At 34.5% G+C, this 19670-nt stretch overlaps 2 protein-coding genes across 4 annotated transcripts in view; one reads left to right on the top strand and one right to left on the bottom strand.

The window, feature by feature from the left end:
* The window catches only part of LOC123314451 (protein-tyrosine sulfotransferase), a 445878-nt gene that overhangs the window by 17054 nt on the left and 409154 nt on the right, over nt 1-19670 (top strand). The gene's annotated exons all lie outside the window — the stretch shown is intronic.
* LOC123314066 lies at nt 3181-3859 on the bottom strand. The gene is made up of 2 exons (XM_044899179.1): nt 3491-3859; nt 3181-3281 (listed from the first exon to the last, which is right to left on the bottom strand). The coding sequence occupies exons 1-2, from the start codon at nt 3744-3746 to the stop codon at nt 3181-3183; spliced, it is 357 nt and encodes a 118-aa protein (XP_044755114.1). The 5' UTR covers nt 3747-3859.

Here is a 19670-nt window from a genome sequence, read left to right as displayed (position 1 = left end):
GAGAATAATGAAGCAGTTTGAAATGGCTTTTTTCCCTTATTTCAAGGTTTTCTTTGATGACTGTAAGTTTCCATTTCAGGTATGGGGCTAATTTAGGCAACCCCCCCTCTTTTTATGTAGAATGGACTAAAAAAATAAAACATTTAGGTATTAATTTGAAAATCTCGAGTTTCGATGTGATAATGAAAGAATACGAGAGAAAAAAGAATTGAAATATCGTTTAATTGAATCGAGTTTTACAAAAAGTGTTCAAAGTGGGCATCAGGGGCTCTACTAGATGCTTCACAACTTCTTATGAATAATTGCTTTCTTCTGCTTGCAAGTCTCATTTCAGTTGCCAAAAATTAAAGAAAAAGGCTCTGCCTTGACTCATTGTGATAGAAAAATATTTTGTATTTAATGCTGGAAATAGAGTGAGTTATACCATTTCAGAATCTCAGTGAAATAGGCATGTTTTCTCTTGCTTTGGCACTCAGGTAATCATATTATTTTTTACACCAAGCTGGGTTGAACTTAGGAAAAAAAAATAAGCAAAACAGAAAATTTGAGTTAGATCTTTTTTTATGAAAAACTATTCATCCGCCCTAAAAATAATAATTCAAATTCTATAGCTCATCTATCCAGGAAAACTATCCAAAAAACAGGTTGAAAAAATTCCTTCATTTGGAGTCTTGCCTGCAAAACGAGTGGCGAAGGGTGTGATTTTCTTGAATTTTCGAAAATCTCCAATATCTCGAAAACCATGGGACTTTTACTAAACATAAAATGTATTAATAAGGATAAATTCAGATGCATACCACCCGCCGATATGAATATCAACAACTGTTACGATCTGAATTGAACTAGCCAATTTGCCATCGTCAAGGCCCCAAATGGAGTACGCTCCATCGAAGAAAAGCAGTTAAAAGAGAACTTTTGGAATTGCTGGAACCCTATTCAATATTGGCACGCGCTACTGAGTACTATATATTTACCCAGAGCGCCACCCAATATGAAACGGTGTCCGATTCAATCCCCTCCAGATAGAAACCAAGACGAAGACAATAGCAATAGCATATGTCCCATATTTTCTCTAATTCAGTACGCCGACTCGGTTTGCGAACAGACGTTGTTTAGATCACGGCAGAAATGATGCCAGCAGCGGTACAAGAAAAATAGAATGATCACGCCTAAAGGCAATAATACAATAATAAGGATAAATTCAGATGCATACCACCTGCCGATATGAATATCAACAAGTGTTACGATCTGAATTGAACTAGCCAATTTGCCATCGTCAATATTGAATAAAGTTCCATCAATTCCAAACGTTCTCCATCGGAGAAAAATGCTATGTTGCTCTGATAAGGTCAGATGAGACCGAAACCATGGTCAGCATCTGCTTTTATTCGATGGAGCGTACTCCATTTGGGGCCTTGACGATGGCAAATTGGCTAGTTCAATTCAGATCGTAACACTTATTAATATTCATATCGGCGGGTGGTATGCATCTGAATTTATCCTTATTATTGTATTCATTGCCTTTAGGCGTGATCATTCTATTATTCTTGTACCGCTGGCACCATTTCTGCCGTGATCTGAATGTGTTCCCGGACTTCTCAATTCGTCACACGTCTGTTGTTCGCAAACCGAATCGGCGTACTGAACACAGATTACAGAGGCTGTATTCGGGTTCGGCTTTTGGACGGTCCGAGAATTGTTCTAAAACTGCGCAAAACTGTAGCGCCCTAGTATAAAATCCTCTGCGCAGTTCTAGAACCTTTCTCGGACTGTCCGAAAGCCGAACCCGAATACAGCTAGACAATAGATGGGACACTGGCCTTCTATGAGATGAAATATTGTTTGGTGCTTTTCTATAGCGGATGCGATCCGTACTACAAGCAGCCTAAGGAAACTGTATTATCAACAATACAGGAGTCTGTATTACCGAGAAAAGGCGCGAAATTTCAAAAACGTTCGCACTACTGGGTCCTTGAAATATTTAGTTCAAGAAAGCTTGAATCATTTTAAAGGAATGGGTGCTGCTGAGGAAATAGTATTAAAAATTATAATAATAATGTTTATTTACATATTAACAATCATTACTTACATATTCGTGAATTTTCAATTAAACAAAAATTGTTTTCCCACAAAGTGAAAATATTATGTACTTTCAACAAATTCAGAATAATATTTTCAAGAAATATATAAAATAGTTATACATTGAACATTATCAGGTATATAAATGAAAATATTATGTACTTTCAACAAATTCAGAATAATATTTTTAAGAAATATATAAAATAGTTATACATTGAACATTATCAGGTATATAAATAAACAATAATTGTTTTCCCACTAAGTGAAACCATCAATATAAATGAACAATTATGAACTTTCAAAGAATTTAAGTGAAATTACTCGCACTGAAAATTCAGAATAATATTTACAATATATGTACAGGTTTTTTCAAGTAGACAGACATCTACTTACATACTTTCAACGAATTCAGAATAATATTCATAAGAAAAATATATAATCGGTATACATTGTACATTGCAGGTATATAAATAAACAAACATTGTTTTCCAACAAAGTGAAACTATCAATATAAATGAATAATAATTATCTTTTTATGTTTACCTTTTGACTCTCTGATTCCTCAATTGACATAAGATGAAATTATAGGTTGGTCCAGAGATATGCTAAGAATCCCTTTGAAATCCACGGGATGAAATGATTTTTTTTGCATAAGCTAATTGTTGCCTCAGACATTTATTTTGGTATTTCAGCTGACTCATCGTAGCATTGTACTCTTTTAACATCCTAGTGTACTGCAACCTCGTCAAAATTGACTTTCTAACCCTCAAAACAAAAATTATTCTATGTAACAATTGATCATCTGAAAATTTGATGAGGAAAATTGTTTGGTTTTGTTGAATTGATTTCCTTATTTTCAAAAATCAATGAAAAAAATTGTTACTAACCTTTTTGGATTTTTTTCTTATTCATCACCAAGTCAGATAGTGGTTCTTTTATGTCGAGCTCCATAAAATCATTATTGGGACCATCTAAAGAAGTATAAATAAAATTATAACTTATCAACTCATGATGAACTCTTAGGAACAGGAACAGGAAATATTTGAGGGTGAAGAAAAACAAGGAATGATACAAACTACAAACCTTCTGGTGTTGATTTCTCTATCCCACGAGGTCCAGCTTCAGAAGGTGTTTTCTCTGTACTGTTAATACTTCACAAAGCTTTGGCTCATTTGCAAGCAGAACTGTTTCAAAACTAGTACCTGATGAAAAAACAAAGTGTTGAAAAGTCAAATCATAAAATTTATCATATATGATGCAACAAATAAACACTCCGTCTCAATTTCATAGAATTTCTAGCAAACACTCGGCTGGTTTCAAATTTCAACCATTTCATAAATAAATATAATCGTAATTATAGGACAGCATACAGATTTTGGGACATTTCAGAATTTAAAAAAGGGAGGCTTACCTGGTACATCTATTGTTGGAACTGCATCAATTGTGAGACCTCTTTTACTTCCTGGAAAATGACAATTCTTGGTAAAATGTGCATGACACACGTAATATCTATTGTAAATCTGTTCATCGGATAATTCTTGCCAATTTTGTGGATTAATAACTTCTAACCAAGTTGTAAAAATAGTTGGATTGGCTTTGGGGAAACGATGCCTTTGGCTTACTCGGTCCATACATCCAGGTACACAACAATTGTTCATTTTTTTCATTTTTAAAAGGTATAAAATAGCTTACAAATCACTAATACCTACAACGTCCACTAATAATACAATATTTCTAACAGAAAAGAACGAACTTAACCTCTCAACTTCTGAACTTTACTGTCACTGCTTCCATGCTTGAATCGCAAATTTATTATAGAGCTACCTAGCGGCCGAAAAATAAACTAACTGCGAATGTAGCGCCACCAAGCGGTTGCGACCCTCACTAAAAACATCAATTGTGGTGGGGGTGGTTTAAGAGGTCCCATCTATTCTCTGTAATCTGTGGTAGTGAATTAGAGAAAATATGGGACATATGCTATTGTCTTCGTCTTGGTTTCTATCTGGAGGGGATTGAATCGAACACCGTTTCATATTGGGTGGCGCTCTGGGTAAATGTATAGTACTCAGTAGCGCGTGCCAATATTGAATAAGGTCCCATCAATTTCAAACGTTCTCCATCGGAGAAAAATGCTATGTTGCTCTGATGAGGTCAAATGAGACCGAAACCATGGTCAACATCTGCTTTTCTTCGATGGAGCGTATGCATCTGAATTTATCCTTATTATTGTATTCATCGCCTTTAGGCGTGATCATTCTATTATAAACCGCCATAAGGTCCTCTACCCGCAGGCACCATATTATCCATTCATTACGCCACACCCTGTATATACAGTTACACTTTCATACTGCTTAATAAATAAACATGGTTCATGTACTGACTTTTTATAACCTAAGTTCGGCAAATAATCATCTACTCGCCTATAACACTCCCTAGCTGACTGTTTCAAGCCATAGATTGCCTTTTCAGTTTCAAAACCTTGTTTTCTTTATCAGGGCATACAAAATTATCAGGCAAACACATACAAACAGTTTCATTCAGGTAGCCATTTGAGAAAGCTGTGGTGACATCAAGGTGAATAATGTCTAAATTATATTTAACAGTCAAAGGCAAATAAGAGTCTCAATGTTGTATAACGAAGGACTGGGGAAAAAGCTTATTTATAGTCTATTCCTGGCTTTTGCGTGAAGCCCTTAGCCACTAATCGCGCTCGATATCTCACTTTATCATAGGATCTAACTTTTTTTTGAAAACCCACCTACACTTCACTATTGTTGCTTGTTCTGGCCTGTCCACTATATCCCATGCTCCATATAAATCTGTTTCTACACATATATTGCTGTAGCCAAATCTGCCAGGTTTTTTCTTTCTCTTCTATGCCAAAGTGTACCTGAAGTTGCTGCCGTGGCTACTAACAAACCTGATGATCTGGTCTTCAATTTGTATACCCCACCTGTTAATTCTGTAATACCAATCAACTCATTCTGTCGATTTCTGATTTAACAATACTTCCTGTCGAAACTGACTTGGTTACCATTTTCAATAAAATGACTGACAGACAGAAGATTCGTTGCGAGATCTGGAACACACAACACGTCTTGGAGAACAATATTAAATTGTGATTCACCAACAAGTTTGGTAATCTGTGTATCTCCTGAACACAACACAGGCATATTCATTTTGTTCGCAACTGTTATTTTGTCAGTTTTTTGGTTGTGTGATACATTTATTATGTTTTCCTGGCTGACAATCATGTGAGTGCTGGCTCCGGAATCGATATACCATTCGTCTTTACCAAAATTTCCATTAAGAAAAACTGCATTAACTGCATTAACTGATTTTTCTTTTAATAATGGGCACTGGTTTTTATAGTGGCCGGTTTGTTTGCATTTGTAGTATTTGATGTCTTTGACAGATCGCGTTGACATTTCTGCAGTTTTGCCAACCTTGTTTAGCTTTCTCTGCCGCCAATCTCTAGATGTCAAAAATGCACTCTCCGATTCATTGTTGCCAACACTATCACTCATGTCCATCAATTTTGTTTTGATGACGTCTGCAGAAATATAATAGATATATGATATAACCGCGCATATCTATGCCACAGAATACGCTACATTCAGATATATGTGCCATTTTAATACACGTTTTAACAGTTTTCCTTGGAACATAGATACAAGGAATGTAAAATAAACATTTGTTATTGTCCAAAGACTGGAGTGAGATAGTTGCTTAGTGTCGCCAATCACAATTGAAATAGTTGAATCTGACATCATTGTCACGTAAATTTTCCGTACAAAAAGGTAGGAGCTATACAAATTTATTTATTTTACGCCACTGCCTTAGTGTCGCGCTAGACGAAGAAGCATCGAATGTTTGTACCACAACAAATACATTCATAGCACGTCAATGTCCATTCCATGTATTTATGTTCTAAGCAGTTTTCCATTCAACTTTTGATGCTTTTAACCGAAAGAATATTCCTCAATTCTCATGATGGAAATTGACTACGAATTGAAGTACGATTTTGAAATATAGTTTGTTGAGCAGTATTCAATGCCATTGTCCTTAAAAAATTTTCTCCAAATTTCATGATGAAGGAATTGAGTTTTCCTATGGAATACGAATTTTTAAAGTTAAGGGTTGAAAATTCAACCTCACAGCAACTCCGAATTCAATTTTTTCAATCAATGTTCATTGCCGTTGCCTTAGGAATATTTTGTTCAATTCTCATATATAATGAAAGAATCACTTATTCATTCGAAACGAAGTTTGAATGTCGAGGGATGATTTAACCCCACATTTCAAAGAAATATCACGTGAATTTTCAAAGTCCTATGTTGTCCCCTACGGCCCGGCAAAGGATTTCATCAATCAATTAACATCAAATGCCTTATTAGGAATCCAGAAAACCATACCACATCGTGAGCCATCGCATATTTTCAGTGTCACCACACTTCGAAGAAATCTCACGTCAATTTTCATAGTCCGATTTTGTTCCCCCCTACGACCAGATAATGGATTTAATCGACCAATATATAATAGTTGGGGAGCCGACGATGCTAAATCGGGATTTAATCGAGCGTCGTGGAGACCTAGTGGATTTTGAAGATTAGATGGTAGAAAGAAAAAAAGGTTTTATGATGTATGCACTTTCAGCGGTGGGGAAAGCGTCTGCAGGGTCTCAAAAATGTATAAAAAATCGTCAGGTGTACATACTCGAGCGTGTCAGATTAAGATACTGTATATGCCCTACGTGTCTCCGATAATGAATTCATGCTCACCTGACAGTTAGCGCGGTGGGACTGGCCGTACGGAAGAGTTGAAAATGGTAAAAAAAAATTTCCAGCGTGTCAGATTTTTGGAGGATATCTTAATTGGACCCAAAGAAAGCTATTTTTCAAGGGACTGACAATTTGGACGTGACGCAAGGTCACAGCGGTCCTTTGAAAATGTAAAAAAAAAATCGTTACTTGTACATACTCGAGCGTGTCAGATTTTCATACAGATGGTTAATCTCTGTGTTGTAGACGTGTGGACCTAATCAGGAGGGGTTTTCTTAATCTGACACTTTGAAGATGATAAAAATGCTTTTTGTTTCGAATATTTCCCTGCCTGAACTCTAATCGTTTTTGTATTCATTATGAAAGTTGTAGATAATGAAATTCTTCACAACTTTTGTCTGAAGCATTTTTACATACTCTCAACCGTTCTACAGTTAGAGGGCGATAAGAGCGAGGAGCTTAGCCACATTTACGAAAGGGCCAGGTCAATGTAGAATCCCATTCTAATTTACATTCATCCAATTGTAAAAAGACAGGATATTGACAATTTCGAAATAAGTCGCGAAAATTTTAGTGTTGTCTCTGACTGAACCTTAGAATATACTATTTTCCAACGAGTGAATTTTCGCTTCAGCATGTATCGCTAAACACTTCGTTTAATCGACATATATCTCAATCTACGTTCGAACGTAGAAAAAATTGCTTAGGACAAAATTTGTAGAAAATGTTATGCTATACAACTTTTATAATGAATGCGAAAAAGATTTGAAGCCCAGGGGAGGAGATAATAAAAAAAAAACTGATTTTTGTTACCTTTATGGTCAATTTTTATTGTTTCGGCTTGCTAAAACTGTCAGATTATATTTTTTCCGTTATTCTTGAATCATTAGTTTTGAGTATGTACAATTTTACCATTCTGACAGGCTGTCCTAGACAATTGCCCCTATATACAGGTTTTATTTTTGGTAGAGGTACTCTACAGGGTCCAAGATATGTCCCCTTATATTAATCTGACACGCTCCAGTAAATCCCGAATTTCCCTCTTCGGCTCCTGAACTACAATTTTCAAAGCCCAAATCTATCGATTATCAACGTCAAGTGCTTTATTAGGAATCTAGAAAACTATATCACATTGTGAGCAACCGCTTGTACCCATTTTAATCACCATTTATAGATCATATTCAAATTTTGGCCTACCCTACAGGCCGATAATGGATTCAAGCAAACGTTCAATAACGAATACAAAGATAATTATACATAAGAGTAGATAATCATCTGTGATCTCCAGTCCTCGATAAACATTATTTTCATACAAGATTTGAGTTTTCAACGTACGCTAGCCTTGCGGTAGAAGTGTAGATTAGATGAATATTCCGTTGCTAGTTTGACACCCATGCATATAAAAGATTCACATCGAGGACCCATTTTTATTAGATACGAATTATTGTCTATAAATCGTTTCATGCTACACATTTATCTAATCGATTCAACAATCGGATGACTGAAAGGGTTTCGTGAAATTCAAAATGATCGAATTAAAAGTCGGGAATTTATCCTGATGGGAACCAGATGCCGCATTCTTGTCTCTCGTTACACAATCTAAAATGAATACTTATTATTACATTCATGTCGACTATTTCATTTCATCCTGTGAAAGACGAGTCAAGGCGTATTGTTTCAAAACAAACAACTGGGAATATAAATGAAGTACTTACATAATCCATTCATTCATGAAATGGAATGACCCCCGGAATGACGAATTTTACTCATGTATATCAAACAGTCGAACTCTTTTTGGGTCATCAGCTTTGTTCGCCGACATTTAGCTAAGTAAGATGATGTACTAGGTGATATAGAATGCACGTCTTGTTATAGTTAATATCATTTTTATGGTGATGTTGATTATGATGACTGGTGTCTGCAATATCTGTAAAAAAATTGGCTGCAATCTTTGTGCAAGGCTCTGTTCAACATTTTAATCTAGCTATATTTTATAGTCTGTCTAGAAATTATCCTAAAAAAACAAAGCTCAATTGTAATTACTTAGTATGTATTTTTAATTCTTGAATCAGAAAATTATAACACAATATCTTCATCTTATTTTCTTATACATCCTCCATTTAAATGTAAACACTTAACTAAACGTCGAGGTACACCCGAAACTAGATCACCTTCATAATTTTAGGTGATGGCAGTCTACGACTGCGAAACCTAGTGAATTAAATCACCTTTATTTCGTGACGCTGCTCGTTCGAATTCAATTTTCATTAGTCTCCATATGTTTTCAATGGGACTAAGATCTGGTGAACCTGCTGGCTATGTAATGGTTGTCACTTGGTGTTCTTCAAGCTTGAGTAAACGCCGAAGAATGGCATTATCGTGCTGAAAACGCCTCCCCTCTGGGTATAAAGCATGTGCCGTTTTAAGGAAAAAATTGTTAAGAATGCCATCATACTTTTCAATAGGTACCAGAGATATTGCTCCCCAAACCATTACGGTAAAGGCTTGAATGCTCGACACTATAAGGAAAACATAAACTTCATAAAAAAAAAAATACTTTTTTCCCCTCCCTGTATTGTAAGCAACCTATTTTGACAAACGTAAGTGAAAGTTACTCAACAAGGTATTGGTTGCCCTCAACGAGAGGATGTAAGTCAACCTACATCCCTAAGGAAATAATCTAAAAATATTATAAGTGATTTTAATTTTTGACTTCATCAACATATTACAGAAATCCGGACAAACATCCTTTGATGAAATGAATATTAATGGTACAATTTTTACAATTATTCACATTATTATCAAAATTTCGAAACAGGTATTCTCGTTTCTTCTCGATGTGTATAACATTTTCTGACTGCCCAGATCCTTCATTTCTAACCAATGTTTCTGTCACTGTCCAAGCAGTGTGTTTGAGAAACTCTTTTGCTTTGGATATTTTTTAAATTACATTTGTTTGGGCACAGCCTTCTTAAACTCAAGCCGTGCACAGAGAAAGGCAACGTCGCATTTGCTGCATCTGGGGGTCCTATAGTAGTACGATACGGACTCCCTACGCTAGCCGAGCTAGCGTTCCTAGAGCGATTGTTTCAGAATCGAAATTCATACGTATGTACATATTTAAAAAAATACAATTCTTGTAGTGGATATAACGGAATTATACCTATATGTTTTTTGAACATGCTCATTTATTGTAACAGTTATTATTTCCCAAAGAATTATTGTATAGATATAGACGATAATTCATGTTATTATTTCAGCCAAGAAAAGAATTTATATTTTGTTTTGGATTGATGAGGTAGTTTCCACAACACCCAGGAGGTACTACCGTGAAGCGTTACTTTTTGATGGGTAGTTCGCCAGTAGCCATATTTTCCCAAAACAAGTGGTTTTCAACCATAAATTAAAAAATATCAATAACAAAATATAAACTCTGTAGGTTATTAATATAAAAATAAAATAAAATAAATATTCTTCTTCAAATAAATACGATAACAACTAGATAAATAAAGTTAAGTTAAAGATAAAGTTTGCAATTTCCGTTTCTTTTGGGGAGTGTTTGAATGAGTCTTTTTGGCTTCAAGATTCAAGTTGGATTTCTCTTTCCTATAATTATTCAAAAGGATATTGGCAAAAACTGACAGCAAATGAAATAAGATTTTTTTATATTCCTTTCCACATACACAAGTTTGTTGAAATTCTTCAAATGCGTATTCTGACTGAATACTCAAAAAAGTTAATTTTCCAAGAATGTACTTTTGATCAACTGTACGTAAAAAATTTGACTCTAAGGTACTATTATTCAAAATTACTTCGAATATAGCACACATATGGTGAAAAATGATCCTAACATGAAAAGTTGGAACGGACAGACCCCCCCTCTGCAAATGATCGAAATATTCATTTTCTACAAAACTACCTTTCTCTTCGACAATCAAGGATAAACAAATGGAACAATTTAATTTTTTGGAAGCACTGTGTGATCCGTATCCTGCAATGTAAATTTTGGCAGATTCATCAACGGCGCAATCGATTAAATAATCTGAATTCAATACATCCGTGAATTCATCAATATTAGAAGTGTCCTCGTCAAAAGTAAAAGTGGATGAATCGTTATTTTCAAAAAAAAATTTTTTCTTTATATCGTCAAGAGAAAAAGTTGATCCAGTTGATTTAAATATACGCTTCACACGAATTTTCTTTTCGGCATTCAAAACTTCATCTAAAGATACATTATAATTACAACCACTCAGAAGTCTATAATTGCCAAAACGCTTCTCAAGTTTTTCAGTGGTGAATTTACCCGGCAAAAAATATTCAATATTGTAAACAGCAAAACTATACTTAACTATGTCCAAAAGTGTAGACGTACACTGAAAGAAAGCTTTATGAGTGTCGTTTGTGAGATGGCCATTTGAATCTAGATCATGCCATTTATTTATCCATGAAACAAATTTTTCTAAATATTGGACTCTATAATCATCAATACCTGAAATAGGTTTTGAAAATTCATTCCTTCTAATAACGCCTTTAATGACGCTAGTGTTGTTTACCACGTCCCACCAATTTCTTATCAACTGCAGAAAATCTGCAGTATCATTGAAACCAAAATCTTTAAGAGCAGCTATGGTTGAATCATGAAATAAATTATCTACTAATGAAACCTTTTGCCTTTCAAAGTTATTTGGAAATAAAGTTTTAAAGTTCAATTTATAGGCTTTCTTTATAAATGAATGTTTCTCAGCTTCATAAACTTTTTTCAAATCACTAAATTTTGCGTACTTAATGAGCCCTGTTTCAAAATCAGGATAAACAAATGTTTTGTCTAAGTTTTTCAAATTGAACCAGTTGTTGCGAATGTTCTTCATTACATGAACAAAATCGTAGGACAGAAATATAGTTTTGCCATTTCCTAAAGGATTTGGAATACAATTTGTATTGGACAATTTTTTAAACATAGTTTGATTTATTCTACAATTATCAGTGACTATACAAATAATTTCGAACCCACATTTTTGAACTAATTCGATGACACTAGTTGCGAAAGGAATAATTTCAACTCCGCTTATGCTATTGACAGGTACTAATTTTACAATTTCATGAAAATTGCCAAAAGCTGAAGAAATCATAAATGCTAAAATAGTTTTAGCCAAACTGTCTTTGTTGGCAGCGTATCCGATCAGATTTTTGGAACGGTATTCCAATCTTGGTGCTATATAAATTTCATCTATCAAAAGAACAACAACTTTTTCTCTAGGCGTTAAGGTTGATGACATATTTGATATGTAATTATTATTATTTATATCGTTACTCGGAGAAACATTAAGTTCGGAGGAAATTCTCTGTAAATATCTTCTATGGGGTAAAATGAAGAAACCCCTGAGAAGTTCATACGTAGAATGGGAAGTTGTGTGAATCATAAAGGACATAATAATCGTTGAAGACGAATATCTGTTTTTTTTTGAATTGATTTGTCTCAACTGGTCAATCAAAATTTCGATATTTTTGGAATAAGGGAAATTGTTCTCGCAGGATACAGTCAACGCTTGGTCTAAATGTTTTAAGATAATTTCTAAAAGATTATTGAAGGATTCAACAGAATTTTCAGCAGCCTTGCCTTCTAAGTTTTCTTTGTACCTAGACAAAATATTCTCGAGTTGGGACCATCTATTCAATTTCATATCGAAAGGGAGAATCCATCTTAAATCATTGAAACACAACTTGTTTCTACCCAGAAAAACTTGGACCACCATCTTTTCATCAATTAAAATTTGAGATTTAAATACCAGTGACTCTTGATTTTCCTGAACTGTCAACTGATAAAAATAAAGTTTATTCTCTGTTTTATAAACTATCCAATTTGCTATGTCTAATTTATTGGAATAATCATTCAACAATTGATTGAAATTTTGAATAATGTCTTGAGCTTCAAACTCTGCAATAATTTGATTTTGGTGGTTAATATGATTTTGACGCCTTTCCTCGGGATTTTTCCTTGGAGGAACAGAGGGTTTCGAGAGGTATGTAGGCAAATTTGGAAAAATTGATGGAACTGAATTTTCTTTCAATTTTGGAAATTTCAAAAGGTTCTTTCCAATCGTTCCATCCTTACGTGTGAATTCATCGTATCTAATGACTTCACATTCTTGGAAATGAAGGGAACACACTACTGAATTTTGAGATGGAGTCCAATTTTTTCGAGGTATAGAAGCCACCCATTTTATTTTCAAATTGGGGTCTTTTGGAAATTTGAATACTGACACATACCTGTTTTGTGAGTCGTAATTCGACTTACAACCTGTAACACAACACCGACGAGGCATTTCAAAGATTCCTCTGGAAATATGCACTTATCACACAGTAATCCACCGAATTTGCACTGAAAAACACTTAAAAACTGGGCACTTTAGGACTTATGACACCACTGCACTATTTTAAACACTAAACAAGAAACCGTAAACACGTGAATTCTGCGATACCGGGAGGAAATATTTAACCTATAACTTCTTGAACCCTTTAGGACGTGAAGTTCATATCGCGAATATCGGACTCCCTGACAGTGTTGCCATTTTTCTGGCCACGGCTCGGGAGATAAAGACGGCTGTGGTTTGGGAGATCAGTGTCACATCAATTTTCAGTAAGAATAGATAGGAAGTATATAAATTTTTCAATATAATGCCACTGCCTTAGTGTCGCGATAGACAGAGAAACATCGAATGTTTGTACTACAAAACATTCAATTGTAGCACCTAATGGCCATTCCATGTATCTATGTTCTAAGCAATAAACCTATAGTCCATTCAAGAATGATTGACATATCCGGTGGCTATGGAAAATCGAATTTAAGTTGGTAATAGCTCATAATTTGAGATTTTGTTTTGCGAAATTCAGGTTGGTATTGTGAATAAACAGTGATCTATAGTCCTATTATGTGTGACTCTATGCACTGACCGACGATAATTTGAATTTTGTACTGCTATTTATGTTCTTAATTTAATCGTACAAATTGGAAACATAAGTGTTTCAATTTTGAATCCTGATTAATATGCCCTGAATTCAAATATTTCTTCTTTTCAAATACTTGTCTAGGTTATATTTGCATATTCCTGTTCTGTGAGTGAACCTAAAGAAATTATTGAAGATATTTTGTGATCAGATATTAAGCCGCGTCTGGTTTTTCAAGACCTACTGGGATGTCAATCATTCCTGAATGGACTATATCTATCCATCGCTACTGACGATTGGTAACCATTCTAATATATATCTACAGATAGATCATAGAAACGAAATCACATGAATTTTCTATCTTCAGTAGCTGAAACAATGGATAGATAGGATTATTGAAAACGGCCGTTAGTCGAATGTGTTGATAAATCTAACAATATATACATAATCGACTAAAATATAAAACATTAATTGAAAAATATTTCACAAATCCAAACTGAACAAACAAATCAAATCAGACTATGTTTTTATATCGTTCCTATATTATATGTTGTGAAAGGGTATATCAGTCACCAGGAACCTCAGTTTTTAAACAATTTATTCAATTAGCTACGTTTCGAGACTTTTAGTCTCTTCCTCAGGCTATGAATATTAAATAAATAATAATAAAAATAAAAATATTTATCTAATATTCATAGCCTGAGGAAACCTCAGTTTTTATACAATTTATTCAATTAGCTACTTTTCGAGACTTTTAGTCTCTTCCTCAGGCTATGAATATTAGATAAATAATAATAAATATAAAAATATTTATCTAATATTCATAGCCTGAGGAAGAGACTAAAAGTCTCGAAACGCAGCTAATTGAATAAATTGTATAAAAACTGAGGTTCCTGGTGACTGATCAATCAAATCATTGATAAATCATTAACGAAAATTTTATGTTTTGTTTTTCCAAGAGCTTTTGTGAGAAGATCAGCAACTACATAACTCATTTGAAGATTTATATTTAATAACAATTTCCTCTCGTTCAATGGCTTCTTGGAAAAAATGATGTCTCACATCTCGATGTGTTTTGTCCTTCTAAAATTTTGATTCTGAATAATTTTATGCGTACTCTGATTGTCATTATAAATAATAATTGGTTCATGCAAATTAATTATTTTCAGTTCAGAGAAAAAATTTATGATGAATTTAGCCTGTTTGACAGCATCGCCCAAGGCATAATATTCAATTCAATTGTCTGTTGCATATGAGATTCCCAATTAACAGTAGAGGATCCAAGTTTTGTTACAATATTATCCAAACGCCACGAGTGAACTGCGGTTTTCCATGTGCCCTTCAAGCTTCTAAACACAGGAACATCCATAGGCTGTATACTTCATTCACTTTTATTTTAGCAGTCGGTTGGCCATGGAAATTTGACACATTTCACTCTGTATAGTACGAAAATGTGGGGTTATGAAGCTTGTCAAAACATTTTTGGGTTTTAAATCAACGCTTTGTTGCCCGTTCTACGTAAAAGTTTCTGTTATTACGTATTTTATCACAATGTCGAATCTCTTCGGAAAATATGTGACGAACATAATTGAAGTTTATACAAACTGATTGAAGTCATATCGAATCCAGTTATTTGCATGGAAAATACAAGATATCAGTATAATATCATAATATGCACTAGCTTGAGGAGAGTTAATATTCGTTATCTTCTTTGGCTTACATCATTTGTAGATTTCAAAAATATTAACTCGAAGATGAAATGCATATGATGCAGTGGTTGGGAATGGGTATCTCCCGAAGGAATAAACAGATAATTAAAAGAATGTTAAATTCTTAAACAAAAATCATCTTGCATCAATATAAGTAGAAGGAAATGAAGGAAGTTTCAAGTTAAGATGAACTTCACCTTTGAACAGAAATTTTATATGAATAAACAAGTAACAGGGCAACTTACGCGTATTTGTGGCTATTCATCTTAATACATTGATATTAATAATAATAATTAGATATTTATTGGTAACTTAAGATATTTACAATGTATAAGACAAGTCAAATGAAAAATAGAAAAATCCATTTTAGGGAACTTATTCTCCGATGACATTTATCGAAAATCCTGTAGTAAACTTTTCGCATTAATTCACTCAAACATAAAATTCTGAAATGCCACTACTTTTTTGGGTCTCCCAATAGAAGGAAATTCTTTGTCATCCTCTTCATTCACAATCTTTCTGATTGTGGAAATTTTCAGTTGAAATATATGTCGTTTAGATTCAGATGAAACATTATATAAATTCTCTTACATTGAATATGTTCGCTACCGTCTGACGTATTGTGGATTTTAGAATATCAGGCGGGTATACCTATTTGAATGAGCGAACCTGAATTCTAAATAGTACTTCCTGAAACCCTGTCTCTTTTTTCAATTACTTTCGGCATTTTCGTAATAAAAATTGATATTAGTTGTGGCAACGGCGTTATGACATTAACGACATTTCATGAGTGCCAACCTAACTTCGTTCTAGTTACAAAAACTTGAAAAAATTATTTCATGGCCAACCGACTGCTAAAATAAATTTGAATGAAGTATAGTAAATGTGTGGCATTAGGAAAAAGAGCCCTTAATACAATTCCATTATCTGAGCAATATTTACTGAGGTGGAAAGACTGGTGTGAAGTATGTCCATCTATGAAAGGTATGGTCTTCGAATATTATTGTAATCTAACCATTTATTGAAAATATTGCAAATGTGTTCATAAAATGTTTCCATCGTCATCCATCCTTTATCAATACCCCAATATTCTGGAACTGACGTGCTCAATGCTCACGGTCTTTTTTCATATTTGATGATAGCCATAAAAGGAGGTAAAACATCGCCCGTTGCATTTCCACCTCAAAGTACGGTGTAGCATTCTTTTTCACCTGAATTGACCTGCTGGTACACAGATTTTTCTCCTTTAGCTAAGCTTAGCTAAAACCTTATTGCCTTTTGGATTCAGGAAACAAGCCGTCTCGTCCATGTTAAACACTCTTAGGTTCGTTTAAGATGTCCTTGTAATTGTTGTCATGAAGGTGTCCACTTCTTCAAACCAACTTTTCCAATCAGACGTTGTTACTGAAGCTCTGGAAGAAATCAAATTTCGGGGTTGTCTTGCGTTGAGATCAGGCTGCCGTTTTAAAAAACTGCTGCACCATTTTTTCCCTGGCCCATCGCCTCTGAAAGAGGCATCAATATTTACATCATCTACAATTTTCTTAGCGCTGTTTTGGAAATTCTTCTTGCCTATTGGAAATCCTTGTTTCACCATCGCTCCTGCCCACTTTACAAGCATATTTTCGGTTTCTTCCAAATGGGACGTTCGTCCATTCTACATTTTATCGGTGTTTTACCCCTTGCCTTGTTCAGTAGGGTCACCCTAGGCACACCAAACTTTTTCGCCGCTGTGGAAGTTGGCACACCTCGCCTACATTCTTGGATGGCTACTTCCATATCCGTTTCAGTGTAGTTAATCATTCGTTCTTTTACAGGACATCAGTCTGGAGGTATGAATATAATAAGCTATAGGACCAATAATAGTTAACACAAAGTGTCCCCAAAGAGTTGACAACTTGTCTTCTATTGGATGGAGTGGTTCAATATTGTTTAAATCTTTACAGCGCAATATTTGTCGGAAATAGTGTATCTATATAAAGGCACAAACCTGAGCTTAAATATGGATTGTTAAGCTATACCAATAGTAGACATGTGTGTCATCTCTTGGGTATATTGGCTATTTATGAAACCAATAATAAACAGTGTTTTTTAGAAAAATGTAATCAGAACAAAAAAAAAAAAACTCTAATATATCGAGGCAGATATGTCGACGTAATCATGGTTGACCTCATTCTGATAACTCCCTTGTAAAGGTTTGCCAATCAGTTTCTGCATTTTGCTTTCGGCAGAGTGTTTGACGATTTCTATGTGATCCTGTTGCAGCTTTAATGGAGTAGAATTATCGGCATGACAAACTGCTTGATGAAGTCTTGATGAAGCAGCCTTGTTCAGGAAATATTCTCGAAGTCCTTCAATTTCCTTGGATATACGGTTGGACAAATCAATAATTTCTCGACCACCAAGATGTCGTGGTAGCTCTGTACGTTCTATTGAGCTCTTAGGGTGATATTTATGATGTTTTGTCTGCATTGTTCTTATTAATGTATGATGGTTCACTTCCTTCAGGTATTATAACTACTATTGGTTAACAGGAACTAGGAATTCGTGGGTTGATTAACAAACCATAGCTAAGTGCCAACGTTTCGCAAAGTATATTTGCTTCTTCAGGGCTATAAAATGATCGAAAAAACTTAATTAGAACACAAACAAATTGACAAGAGCTTTACAAACAACAACATGATCACAAACACGATGTAAAAGGCAAAAGACATGAATTTCTCCAATAATCTATCAATGACTCAGGTATTCATTACTTTCAGTCAATTTTCATTAAGTACAAACATTCTTCTTCATTCTCTTCTTTTATATGTTGATTTTGAAATTTGAGAAACGTCAAGAAACAATAACAAAAAAGTATCAGTTATCATGATGGTACAGTGAACAGAGCGAAATACAACAAAGAAACCTACCAGAGCCATAATCATGTTTTCCACAAGATATTGATATTTTTCACGAACAGCCAGTGATGCATCGGAAATTCGAGAGTTCAGCTCAGACAATTCTTAGATTGAAGACACCTTGTTTCACATATTATGACGACTCCGGAATGAAAATAAATTTCCACATGGGACCCGCGCAAGAACTATGACAACCTGTCGTAGATAAACGGATTACAAAATATCGTCAGGTAATCACGGTTTTATAAAGTTCTAAAATATTATTATAAACCAAACTCAAATTTTGTGTGTCCGTCCTATTGTTCACTGTATTATTCAATTTTATATATATCATTTCGCTGATATTTCTTTTGAGTTGATTACATTCATAATCTAGGACGGACACATTGTCAAAATCAAAATTATGATCACTTTGAAAGTGATGATGTGCCAGGGCTGTCTTGTTGTCATCAAATTTAAAATTACCATTGCAATTGTATTTGTGCTGTTTTATCCTTTTCTCCAAGAGTTGCCTCGTCTGGCCCACATAGCACTTTGGGCAATCAATGCATGGGATCTTATATACGAGGTTGCTGCTCTGTAGAATTGATTCCTTACACTTTAACTTGGTGAAAAGTGACTTACAGGAAAACAAACTGTAGAAAACCAGTCTGACATCCTCCGCACACTGTCTAACAAGTCCAGAAATCTTCCTGTTGAGACCGGGCAAATAGGGGAACTTTATATATTTTTTGAGTGCTCCATCTGTTGTGTCGACTAATGTCGGAGTTCTTATTGGATTATAGTTTTTAATGATTCTGTTGGAAAAAGACGGAGGGTAATTATTCAGTTTCAAGATTTTTTTAATTTTTTTCTTATTTTCTTCATGAAATTCTGCATTGCTCAAATTTGCAGATCTATAAATTAAATTCTTTATTGTGGAGACCTTATATGAAAGGGCACAATCAGATGTGAAATTCAAAATCCTTCCAGAATTCGAAGGTTTTGTATACCAGCATGTTGTAAGAGATCCATCTTCTCGTCTGTTAACTAAAACGTCCAAAAAGGGCAAAGAATTGTTAATCTCAACTTCTATGGTGAATTGCAGTCTGGGGTGGTAGCTGTTGAACACTGTTAAGAGTTCATCACATTTGTCAGTGGGCACTGTTAGAAAACTATCATCCACATAAAGTTTTAGAATAGGTATTATAAATGACAATCTTTCAAGGCTAGTTTCGACGAGATCAGACATCACTAAGTTGGCTAAGGACGGACTA

The sequence above is a fragment of the Coccinella septempunctata genome, chromosome 5, assembly GCF_907165205.1.
Source record: "Coccinella septempunctata chromosome 5, icCocSept1.1, whole genome shotgun sequence".
In the NCBI taxonomy this organism is placed as follows: domain Eukaryota; kingdom Metazoa; phylum Arthropoda; class Insecta; order Coleoptera; family Coccinellidae; genus Coccinella; species Coccinella septempunctata.
This window is presented reverse-complemented; position numbering and strand designations above follow the sequence as displayed.